The sequence below is a fragment of the Rhinatrema bivittatum genome, chromosome 5 (genome assembly GCF_901001135.1).
Source record: "Rhinatrema bivittatum chromosome 5, aRhiBiv1.1, whole genome shotgun sequence".
Classification (NCBI taxonomy): domain Eukaryota; kingdom Metazoa; phylum Chordata; class Amphibia; order Gymnophiona; family Rhinatrematidae; genus Rhinatrema; species Rhinatrema bivittatum.
Genome location: NC_042619.1, coordinates 308,563,741 through 308,577,002, shown reverse-complemented (window position 1 = coordinate 308,577,002; position 13,262 = coordinate 308,563,741). Strand labels below are relative to the sequence as shown.

General features: G+C 44.4%; 1 protein-coding gene across 1 annotated transcript in view; it reads left to right on the top strand.

Annotated features, from left to right (window-relative positions):
* LOC115092445 (vomeronasal type-2 receptor 26-like) overlaps positions 1-13,262 on the top strand; it is a 167,881-nt gene that overhangs the window by 113,236 nt on the left and 41,383 nt on the right. Inside the window, exon 4 of the mRNA XM_029603278.1 lies at positions 3,301-3,528. Within this exon, the coding sequence (XP_029459138.1) occupies positions 3,301-3,528 (228 nt within the window). The remainder of the gene's footprint in view (positions 1-3,300; positions 3,529-13,262) is intronic.

Sequence of the window (13,262 nt, the reverse complement as noted above, 5' to 3'; positions counted from 1 at the left end):
TGAACAAAAAATAAATCATAAACAACATATTTTTAAAATAGACATATAAAATGGTAACATCCATAAGTGTGGTGTGACATATAAAACAAAGAAGTGATGTATAGAACTGCATATCTGGGAAAATATGGAATGTTGTTGATTAAAAATGTATTGCCTTTACCTCAGCTTTATCATTTTAGAATTTCTGAGTGTCCGGGTTGAAAAATTTGTATATGCATCAAATGGTCTGAAATATGTGAATAAAAAAAAGATATTAAATTAAGTAAAAACGTCCTTACAAAAAAAATGTATTTATTATTCAAAAAAATATGTACCTCTGGCAGATAGTATTATCCTGTGCCACAGTAATATTAGATAAAACAATGCTCTTCAAAACTGTAAAAAATATTTAAAAATTAAAAATAGAAGATTCTATCTCTCTAAAAGATTTGGACTGTCCTAGTATGCATTGTTAAAAAACATATATATATGTGCCTATCTTATACCCATACTATTAAAAACACACACTATTCTAAAAAGGAAAACCAAAATTGCCACTGTCACTCACACTCACACTCTAGATTTTTTGGAAAACCAATAGTTTTTCTGAATTATAAAAACAATCACAACTACCACTTTGAAAACCGAGCACATAGCAGAAAACTAATCACTGGCCATTTCATTACTTTAAAACTAATTGCTAGTCATTCCATTATTTTTGAACATGGCACTATTCTCATATATATAGTTTTACATTAAATCGCTACATTAAATTTATCCAACTAACCAGCTGAGCCACATAGTAGCTGAATATTTCTCTCGGTACAGTTTCAGCTCAGGCATTAGCAGTGCATGGCTTCCCACATTACTTACCAGTGTGTCTCTCTACTATGAGGCCTATTTCATGAGGTGTGTTGCGGGGTAGCTGTGGACCCTTGGGTCGGTCTTGCAGAGTGAGATGGAAGAGTAAGGTACTCTGCGGAGAGGAAGAAGACTGGTGGGCGGTGACAGGTTACACGGAGATCCGGAGTCTTCACCCTGGAAGCCTGTGGACCCCCCGAGAGGAGCTCGTGAGGTCCCAGACCGCTGGGACTTAGGGAATCACTGGAACCAGTAGAGATTTCACCCTGGAAGTCTGCGGACCCCCCGAGAGGAGCTCGTGAGGTCCCAGACCGCTGGGACTTAGGAGATCAAGCGAGGAGAAGAGGAACAGTCCAAGGTCGAGGCAGGCGGTGAAAGAAGAAACCATGAGCAAGCCGAAGTAGGAGCCAGGAAGTCCAATCGAAGATAGCAGAAATGAAGGTGCGGAAGGCAGGAGTAGCGGGAGCAGGAGCAAGGTTACCGGGAATGGAAGCAGGACCGGAAGCCAGGAGCTGGATCAGGAGCAAGACGACTGAAGCAGAACCAGGAGTCCGAGGATCAGGAACTGGAACAAGAACGTAGCAGCAACTAGAACTCACGAAGAGGAACCTCGTTGCAAGGCACAGGAAGGATGCAGACACCGGCTTTTATCCTAGCCGGCGTCTGACGTCATCACAAGGGGTGGGCTGCGGTCCGGCGGGAAAAGCCCTTTAAATTGGGCTTCCCCGAGTGCGTGCTTCGGCGGCGCCTCCCTCGTGGTGACGCCGCCGAGAGAAGGCCCGATCTGTGCCTGCTGATCGCGCGTCCCGCTGCTGGACCTCTGGAGAGCCCGAACAGCCCCGACTCCCCCACGGACGCCGCCAGGCAGCGAAAGGTAAGGACCCGGTCGCAAGGCTTGCGACCGGGACCGCAACAGTGTGAATGAGAAATGTCTTCATGCCTGCTCAATCTATGGTCTTCCTGTGGAGACGCACAGCAAGAGTACCAATAAGTTCAAGACTGTAATGATTTGTTATTAGGGACTTGAACATCTGTGCATTAGGAAATGAGCTGAGGTCACCAACTCATTTGACATAGGCCAGTAAAAGTTTCTAGATATTAATGGCTTTTACTATTGATTATCTTAGCTGTGTTTGAAATGGTAAGCAATAAATTGCAATCTTTTACGTCTCCATGGAGACACTAAGGGCGCGATTTTCAATAGCTCATTTGGTTTGTAATTTACACAAGCACTTTTAGCCAATGTACAGTGCATCCAATTTTGAAAGGAAACCCCCCCCACCCCCACTCTCGCAATGTTTCTCTTTGAAAATTAGTTACTGCAAAGTGTGCCTGCCAAAAGCACCCAAGTACTTGGCAGCTGCTATTTGTGTGTGTGGTCAAGCAGGAGCAAAACACTTGATTGAGCAACAGGATTTAGAAAGAGGTAGTGAAAGGGCTCCATGATGGTGAAGGAGAAGTGACCAGTGAGATGCCACAAAGATGAGTGATAGGCCTCGTCCTTTTCAATGCGTTATAAAAGGGACATTGGAGTAGGGCTAGAAGGAAAGTTCCCAATGACATGAGACTTTGCAACAGAAAGATCCATATTCAAAAAGCCACTGACCAGGTAAGTTATCTGAATATTTAGTGGCTCTTATTCACTTACAAGTGCCAATAAATATAATCAGATAAGGTTATTCCAATAACTTGTCTGATCAGAGTTATTCGAGTCTCATTTATTGGTCAGCACTGATATTCAGAATGGATCAACTAAAGTTAAACTATGCCCTAGGAACACTCCCTAGCGCCACTTCTTTATCTCTGGATAAAGTTTATGTGGGCAACAATTTCCCTACACAAAATTTAGCCAGCGAGCAACTAAGCTAAAATGTAGCTGGTTACATTTAGGACTGCCCTATACATGGGGCAGTCCAACTTAGCCGCCTAGGACTGAAAATCAGAATTAGCAAAGTCATCTCCCTGCCCCAGCTATGGCTCTGGGGCCACATAATTTTTGGCCACCTAAATTTATCTACCCAGTGAATCCAGATGGATAAATTTAGCTGTTCTGCAGGGTGAAGGTTTTACCTCATGAGTTCTAGCAAGCTAACTCTGTTCTTAAGCAGATAGATTCCACAGAAAAACACAGTAAACTGTGCTGTTTCTTCAACGACCTGATGAAGGGAGCACTGCTCTCGAATATTAGTCACAGTTGTATTGAATTAATCCAATAAAATGTTATCATCTATAGCTTGTCTGTTCAACTCCAGTGAAAATTAAGACATCAGATTGCAATATCATTTTGAACTATAATGAGCTTATCATCACATATGTTAAAACTTTACAATTAAGTAGTGTTACTTTAAAGCAAATATATATATCCACACATAGATCTTCAATATCATGCATTTTATGGATCTCATTGGTAAGAAAGTTCATGGATTTCCCCTCTGATCTGGTTGTATTTTCCTTTCTCAGCTGAATGCCTTCCTCAAGAAGGTTCATTATAAAACTGCTGCTGGGGATGAGATTTTCTTTGATGAGAAAGGGGAGACTTCAGTTCGGTATGATATTCTAAACTGGATTTACTTCCCCAATGGAACCCTAACAAATATTCTTGTTGGCAGCTTTAACCCCTCTGCCCCTCGAGATCAGCAGCTCCTCATCAATGACAGCTCCATCGAGTGGCAACCCGGCTTTACACAGGTACAAATGAGTTAGACTGTCCATCTGCTCCTCTGAGTCCCCAGAAACCAGAAAGAGAACCTGGTAGGACAGGAGAACAGGTGTAACAGGTTTCTCATCTTCTGTCCCTGGCCCCACCCCCCCTCCTAAAGGATCTCTCCCCGCCCTTTTTCTACACAATATACTTCCCCTCCCCTTTTATAACTTGAAAATTCTCTTAGGCAGTGAGCCGCAGTGTGCGCCTCCGGAGGAGGGCAGTGAGGACTGTAAGAAAAAGTAAGTTAACTTTTGTTACACTTTATTTACAATATTTTAATAGCATGTCGAGTCGCTTTTCGCCCTGCGCCTTGCTTCGCGAGGAGGGGAGAGAGGACTGGGGCTGCCCCGGAGACTGGCGGCCAGGGCAGGTGAGTGGGGGCTGGGGGAAAGTTTGCCGCCTACCCTTACCCCTGCCTCTAACGCAGGGGTAAGGGTAGGCGGTAATTTAGCAGGTTAAAGACGCGGCTACACTGCAGGTTAAAAAGGCGATAGTCGGGGCGCATGTTACTGAATGGGAGGGAATAGGTAATCCGATCGTTTACATCTCATATACATGCCGCGGGCGGAAAGGCTTACCCGTTGATTTAAAGAAGCAGTAAGGATGGGTTAAAAGGGATAGTGAATCACGGGTTGGACTTACGCGGCCAAATTGTGAGTAAACAGCGGGTTAGAAACGGGGTAACTGCGGCCGCGCTTTACTGTATCGGCCCGTCGATTTGGTCAGCAATACAGGGAAGGCTAAATACCCGGATGGCGTGACGTCACTCGAGGGGGATGCCCCCGAGATTCGCACCATGGTGAGAATAAAGACGTAGGTGGTGTGCGCGCGTGCACCCTAGGAGGCCCTTAGGAGAGATATGGTGGATAGCCATGCCATAGCCATTCTGGTGACACTGGGAGAGTGGCAGAAAGACGCAGCGGTCGCTATCTTCCCAAGGCTAGTGGAGAAAGCAGATAAAAAGGTGTGGCACAGAGGACAAAGCCGTCTGAGTCCGATGGACGCAACAACAATTTACTATAACAGATCTGCAATTTCAATTTTTAGTTCTTTCAGAACTCTGGAGTATATACCATCTGGTCCAGGCGATTTGCTGTTCTTTAATTTGTCAGTCTGAATTATTACATCTTCTGGCATAACAGATATTTCTATCAGTTCCTCTAAATCATCAGCATTGAAAATAGTTTCCTGCACAGGTATCTCCCTTGATAATCTATGTTTAAATCTGTTTTATTGTTTGTCCAAGTAAACAACAATAATACAACAATTCAGGAGCACTGGATTGCTCTGACCAGTACCCAAACCAATCCCCAAACTTCCCACAGTAACACCCCCCCCCCCCCCCCTCTCCCTGGAATGCTATTCATGGATGTCCATAGTTGGGTTCCAGTGAAACAATGGGAGGATCCATCATCACCCAATTTTGTAAAATAGCTTTTTTTCCCCAACACAAGTGCTTTATGAATCCACAGTTTCGCATAAGATCTACCCACTGCTACCCCAGTCAAGAAATCAAATAACAACACTTTTGGGCAAAGGGGTAGTTTGATTTTCATTATACTATAGATGTAATGTACTACAGTTTCCCAAAAGGCTGTGATTATAAGGACAGGACCAAAAACAATGACTCAGACTGCCTTCAGTTTGGTTGCAATTGAGGCACAAAGTAGTGCCAGTCAAATGAAATTTGTATGCCAATTTCTGAGAGAAATAATATTGCACCAGAAACTTATATTGTGTCTCTTGTAAGTCCATTCTGCTGGTGGTGGAACGGAGCCTACGGAAACATTGCAGGTAATGATCGCCAGTGAGCTAAGTTCCCTCCCTCGATAATCTAACCGTCCAACCAACTCCTTCACAGGCTTCCTGCTTCAGATATATATTTTTTAAAGTTTTTATTATGAATTTTTGCCTCTAAAGCCATTTCTTTTCAAATGTTCTTTTACCCAGCTTATCAACGTTTTACATCTAATTTGACAATGTTTATGCTTTCTTATTTTTCTTAGATGGTTCCTTTTTCCAATTTTTAAAAGAAATACTTTTGGCTAAAAATGCCTCTTTCACCTCACTCTTTAATCAAGCCGGTAGTCATTGGGTCTTCCTTCCACTTTTTTAATACAAAGAACACATCTGGATGGCTTCTAAGATATGCATTTTTAAACAGTGACCACACCTAATATAAATTCTTAACTTTTCTAGTTGCACCTTTCAGTTTTTTTCTAACTAGTTTCCTCATTTCCTCAAAGTCTACCTTTTGAAAGTTTAATGCTAGAATTGTTGATTTTCTTAATGTCCTCCCAATCATTAAGTAAGATTTGATCACACTGTGATCACTGTTGCTGAGTGGCCCCATCACCGTTATCTCTCACACCAAATCCTGCATTTCACAAAGAATTAGGTCTAAAATGGATCCTTTCTCTTTGGTTTCCAGACTAAATGTTTCATGTAGCAGTCATTTATTTAATCTAGAAACTTCACCTCCCTAGTAGGTGCTGATGTTTCATTACCCAGTCAATATCGTGTAATTGAAATTCCCCATTATTACTGAGCTGCCAAATTTATTAACTTTCCTAATCTCCATTAGCATCTCATTGTCTGTTAATTTTGGCCAGGTGGATGGTAGTATACCTCCACTGATACAATCTTCCCCATCACACAAGGAATCTATTGTGTAGTTAGTCTCCTGCTAGATCTTTATCCTGTTGGGCTCTGTCATTCCCCCCACCAGGTTGATCCATCCTGTCATTGCGATATAATTTGTAGCTTGGTATAGCAGTGTTCCATTGGTCATCTTCCTTCCATCAGGTCTCTGAGATGCTATTTACGTCTACCAATTCATTCAGTGCTATGCATTTTAACTATTCCATCTTACTTTTTAGACTTCTGGGACTAGCATACAAACATTTAAAGTATGTTTTTTGTTGGTTTTCACAATCTGCTTATCACCTGACAAGGGTATTTTGGAATCTTTACATGCAGGTGGTTCTTTACTTATAGGCATGTGGGCTATTATTGCATCTATTGGAATGCCCTAACTCCTCTAATATTTTAGTATCCTGTGAAGATACCTCCCGCTGAACCATGCGCTGCTGAGCGACTATCAGCTTTTCCCCATCTTCTAGTTTAAAAGCTGCTCTATCTCGTTTGTGAAGATTTGCACCAGCAGCCTGGTTCCATTGCTAAATTAGGAGACTTGTCACCCTCTCTCCCCAGATGGCTAGTGCCAAATCCCTAAATTTGGTATTGCTCACCTTGATTGGTGGACAGTTAGTGTTCCAGTTCATCACAAGGATGCTCTATCTATACTTTAATCCCACGGTCAGGTCAAAAAACTGTAATTTACCCTTTTGTAAATATTGATCTACAATTTGATGATATGCTTATTACCCTTTAGATCATCTCACATGGTTGCAATCACTAGATGATGGCTGGAATTCAAACTCTCATACTTATCCAATCCCTCACATATTTTGCATTACCTGAGAGCTAGACACTTACTTTGATTTATGAACTCCCCAGAATGCTTCTTTTTCTATTGTTCACAAAGTATATGACCTTCATCTTCCTAAGGACTCTTCCTGCTATAGCTCAGACTCTCTAATGAATGATACCCGGTGCAGCCATACTCCACTGTCCTCAGTTACCATTGATGGCACAACCTCTGGTTGCCAATGACTCCACTGACATCCAAACTTTATCTCTTATGCTGTGATCTGCCACCTCTAGCATGGGAGAAGAGACATCCCACAAAGTGTTAAACTTCATAGAACTCTATGCTTATGTGACCCCCTCTGAGATAGTTTAAGTTACTTGGGCCAAGGGAGGGGAAGTTAACCATAGAAGAAATATTATGATAAATCTGTGTGGGTTCGCTCACCTTGAAAGGCCAAGACTGCATCCCCAACCCCAAAACCATCTCTAGTGCCCCTTCTTGAGTAGCCCTGATTTGTTTCACAGTACATCATATTCAATCAATACACCAAGAATAAACACTTAACATCTTTTACTGGCAACTTGTAAATAACAGTAAATGAATAGGAATAAGAGGAACAGAAAATATATACACATCAATTGGCATATAAGAACAGAAAAGCACTTATAGCAGTGAAAAAAATAAACTGGAAGATTCTAATTTAAATAGGCAATGCGGGGAAACCAGTGATAATAAACCAATTGGTACTGCATCTAACTGTGCAGCAGCAGCATGTACTTGGGCTACATAGTGAAAAAAAGGGGGGGGAAACATATAGACTAACCCAAGAGATACTTTACATCTAGGTATTCAAAAAATAAAAATATTCTCCCAAATCCCCAGTCCTGACTAGGGTGTGCACACAATAGGCCCCAGCTGAATTAAATGCATAAAGGTGGTAAACATAGAAATGACGGCAGAAAAAGACCAATCGGCCCATCCAGTCTGCCCAGCAAGCTCCCACACTTATTTTCCCATACTTCTGTTTCATTATTTTCCCATACTTATCTGTTTCATCTACCACCAAGTTCAGGGTCCTTGTTGTTAACTGTTTGATTCAAATTTCCTGCCATCCCCTGTCATTGATGCAGAAAGTAATGTTGGAGTTGCATCAAAGGTGAGCATAAGGCTTAATGGTTAAGGGTAGTAACTGCCGTAATAAGCAAGCTATCCCCACTCTTATTTGTTACCCAGATTGTGAAGTTCTTGTTGATGGTTGTCTGAATGCAAATCCCCTTTTCCACATTTCCCCTTGCCGTTGAAGCAGAAAGCAATGTTGGAGTTGCGAAGGCTTATTGAGTAAGAGTAGTAGCCTCCATTCCAGTACTCCACCCCTATGGCTCTTCTCTTCATTCCCATCCTCTAGCCTTTATGGATCCACAGTGTTTATCCCATCCCCCTTTGAAATCCTTCACAGTTTTAGGCTTCACCACTTCCTCCGGAAGGGCATTCCAGGCAACCACCACTCTCTCCGTGAAGAAATACTTCCTGACATTGGTTCTGAGTCTTCCTCCCTGGAGCCTCAAATCGTGTCCCTTTGTTCTACAAATTTTTTTTCCAACAGAAAAGGTTTGACCATGGATCATTAAAACATTTCAAGTATCTGAAAGTCTGTATCATATCACCCCTGCTCCTTGTCTCCTCCAGGATGTACATATTTAGGTTCTTCAATCTCTCCTCATAAGTCATTTTATGAAGACCATCCACCTTTTTGGTCACCCTTCTCTGGACCGCCTCCATCCTGTCTCTGTCCCTTTGGAGATATGGTCTCCATAACTGAACACAGTACTCCAGGTGAGGTCTCACCAAGGCCCTGTACAAGGGGATCATCACTTCCTTTCACTTACTAGATATTCATCTCTCTATGCAGCCCAGCATTCTTCTGGCTTTAGCTAATGCCTTGTCACATTGTTCCGCCGACTTCAGATCATTAGACACTATCACCCCAAGGTCTCTCTCCTGCTCCGTGCACATCAGCCCTTCACCCCCCATCAAATACAGTTCTTTCAGATTTCCACATCCCATATGCATGACTCTGTACTTCTTGGCATTGAATCTCAGCTACCATATCTTCGACCACACTCCCAGGCTGGATGCTATAGCTTCACTATGTTTAACTCTCTGGAAGGGTAAACCAATATCCTTGGCTTTTTTGTCCAGTACTGAGGAACATGTACAGTTCAACTTTCCCTCCACTGAAAACTGGTCTAAGGGATTATAAATAGCTGGCCACATAAAGAAGAGTTCTAGCTAGCTGTCCATATAGGGGGAGTTTATGCTTTAGGAATATCTTGGGTGTGATATCTTACAGTAGTTTAGTAGATTGAACCAATAAGCTTATGCTACCAATTCATTAGTGTTACGTTTGCCAGCTTGAGGGCTTCCCCTAAGAGCCGGTGCACTTACCCATCTCTGCTGACCCCAGATCATGCTTTGCGGTGGAGATGCTGCCAACGTTTTCTTCCTAGGGCTTCCCCTAGGCACGCGCATAACTTTGAAGGCCCTACAGCAGGAATCGCTTTGACTGGTGCTGGCAAATGATGTCACACAGCTGGGTAAACCCCAGCATGCAATAGACCAACGCCTCAGCAATGGGTCACCTGTCTTCTGCAGTGGTGAGTTGCTGCTCCATGTTCCTGATCCTCTCTCCAGTTCCTGCCTGCCTGTCTTGTCTCTCCAAGCTCTGCCAGTCTACCTTGTCTTTCCAAATTCTCCCTGCCTGTCCCATCTATCCAAGTTCTCCCTGCCTGCCTCATCTGAAGCCCTACCCTATAACTCATTTGCGTCAAACAAGGAGATGAGTGGAAATCAGCCTTCAGTACCCATGATGGATGCTACAAGTTCCTTGTATGCCCATTGGGCTTTGCAACACCCTGAGGGCTGGCAATGGCTGTAACAACCCCCAGGGTCAAGAATGAACACTTTTGTTCTGTGTGTAAGTAGGACAGGAATCCATGTAGATTTTTACGTCTCTCTTTTCTTGAGGCCACCCGTAGTGGTATTGAAGAAGGTCAAGAGTTCAGAATACTCCGGGATGCCCTGCCACATGAGAGTTGTGCACCCATGTTAACACTCTTTCCTGGACCCTCTTGGGGACAACTGTTTTCACAGCAAGGATGGAAATAAAAGAAGCAAGGTTGATTCTTTCAGGATTGATAATGTGTCAACCCCACCTCGGCCTAAGGGACCACCTCCTGCACAACACTTGGCACCTTCTAGGCAGTATCACCATTTCTCCAAAGCCAATTTTACTGCCACGAGTTCATGATCTCCAATTATGTATTTTCTAATATCATAATGCCTCTGTATCGCTCCATGGTGAAGACCGCACCTTGAATTCTGTGTACAATTCTGGTCGCCGCATCTCAAAAAAGATATAGTTGTGATGAAGAAGGTACAGAGAAGGGCAACCAAAATGATAAAGGGGATGGAATAGCTCCCCTATGAGGAAAGCCTGAAGAGGTTAGGGCTGTTCAGCTTGGAGAAGAGACGGCTGAGGGGGGGGGATATGATAGAGGTCTTTAAGATCATGAGAGGTTTTGAACAAGTAAATGTGAATCAGTTATTTACACTTTCGAATAATAGAAGGACTAGGGGGCATTCCATGAAGTTAGCAAGTAGCACATTTAAGACAAAAAGTAGCACATTTAAGTCAAAAAAGCAAACAGAATGTTGGGAATTATTAGAAAGGGAATGGTGAATAAAACGGAAAATGTCATAATGCCTCTGTATCGCTCCATGGTGAGACCGCACCTTGAATATTGTGTACAATTCTGGTCGCCGCATCTCAAAAAAGATATAATTGCGATGGAGAAGGTACAGAGAAGGGTTACCAAAATGATAAGGGGAATGGAACAACTCCCCTATGAGGAAAGACTAAAGAGGTTAGGACTTTTCAGCTTGGAGAAGAGACGACTGAGGGGGGGGGGATATGATAGAGGTGTTTAAAATCATGAGAGGTCTAGAACGGGTAGATGTGAATCGGTTATTTACTCTTTCGGATAGTAGAAAGACTAGGGGGCACTCCATGAAGTTAGCATGGGGCACATTTAAAACTAATCGGAGAAAGTTCTTTTTTACTCAATGCACAATTAAACTCTGGAATTTGTTGCCAGAGGATGTGGTTTGTGCAGTTAGTATAGCTATGTTTAAAAAAGGATTGGATAAGTTCTTGGAGGAGAAGTCCATTACCTGCTATTAAGTTCACTTAGGGGTGGATTTTAAGAGCCCTGCTCGCGTAAATCCGCCTGGATTTACGCGAGCAGGGCCTTGCGCGCCGGTGCGCCTATGTTCCATAGGCCTACCGGCGCGTGCAGAGCCCCGGGACTCGCGTAAGTCCCAGGGTTTTTCGAGGGGGCGTGTCGGGGGCGTGTCGGGGGCGGGGAAGATTGGCACGGCGTTTTGGGGGCGGGATGCGGTGTTTCGGGGGCGGGCCTGGGGGCGTGGTTTCGGCCCGGGGCGGTCTGGGGGCGTGGCCGCGCCCTCCGGAACCACCCCCAGGTCGTGTCTCGGCGCGCTAGCGGCCTGCTGGCGCGCCGGGATTTACTTCTCCCTCCGGGAGGTGTAAATCCCCCGACAAAGGTAGGGGGGGCTTTTAGATAGGGCCGGGGGGGGGTGGGTTAGATAGAGGAAGGGAGGGGAAGGTGAGGGGAGGGCGAAATCGAGTTCCCTCCGAGGCCGCTCCGATTTCGGAGCGGCCTTGGAGGGAACGGTGGCAGGCTGCGCGGCTCGGCGCGCGCCAGCTACACGAAATCGGCAGCCTTGCGCGCGCCGATCCAGGATTTTAGCAGATACACACGGCTACGTGCGTATCTACTAAAATCCAGCGTACTTTTGTTGGTGCCTGATGCGCCAACAAAAGTACGCGAAGGCGCGCTTTTTTAAAATCTACCCCTTAGAGAATAGCCAGTGCCATTAGCAATGGTTACATGGAATAGACTTAGTTTTGGGGTACTTGCCAGGTTCTTATGGCCTGGATTGGCCACTGTTGGAAACAGGATGCTGGGCTTGATGGACCCTTGGTCTGACCCAGTATGGCATTTTCTTATGTTCTTATGTTCTTACTAATCGGAGAAAATTCTGTTTTCATTCAGCGCACAATAAAGCTCTGGAATTTGTTGCCAGAGGATGTGGTTAGTGTAGCTGGGTTGAAAAAACGTTTGGATATGTTCTTGGAGAAGTCCATTAACTGCTATTAATCAAGTTTACTTAGGGAATAGCCACAGCTATTAATTGCATCAGTAGCATGGGATCTTCATAGTTTTTGGGTAATTGCCAGGTTCTTGTGGCCTGGTTTGGCCTCTGTTGGAAACAGGATGCTGGGCTTGATGGAACCTTGGTCTGACCAAGCATGGCAATTTCTTATGTTATGTTTCTTATGTATATCCTATAATTGGTGAATCCCACAAACCGTTGTACAGCCTGTAGGCTGCAGCCAATCTTGGATGCTCTTGAGTTTCTCTGGATCCATCCGAAATCCAAGCCGAGAGACAGTGTAGCCAAAGAAGGGCAGGCTTTCCTTTCCAAAGGAACATTTTTCCAGTTTAGCAAATAGACGGTGGTCTTGGAGGTGTTTGAGTACCCAAGCCACGTCTAGGCGATGGGTCTGAAGATCCTTGGAAAACACTAAAATATCATCCAAATAGACGACACATTGGTACAATAAATCACGGAAGACCTCGTTCATCATATTTTGGAAGACGGCTGGGTCATTGGAGAGTCCAAAAGGCATCACTAAATACTCATAGTGCCCATCACGAGTATTGAAGGCCGTATTCCACTCGTTGCCTTTCCAAATACGAATGAGGTTGTAGGCCCCACAGAGGTCGAGCATGGAGAAAATCCTGGCTCCTTGCAGGCGGTCAAATAGCCCCGCAATAAGAGGTAGGGTGTATCGATCCTTCAAGGTGATGGCGTTCAAGCCCCTGTAATCTTTACAGGGCTGGAGGGCCCCATCCTTTTTGGCCACAAAGAAGAAGCCAGCCCCCGCAGGGGATGAGAATTTGCAGATAAACCCCTTGGCCAAATTCTCCTGCACATACTCGTACATGGCCCTGGTCTCAACGAGGGGCAGAGGATAGACCAGGCGCTGAGGAGGTTTGGTGTTGGGCAGGAGGTTGATGGCGCAGTCATATTGGTGGTGCGTAGGTAAGACATTGGCCCCTTGCATTGAAAAGACATCCACGAAAGAGGCATAATGGGAAGGCAGCCCAGCCGGAAGCAGCGTCATGGAGAGGCAACATTGAG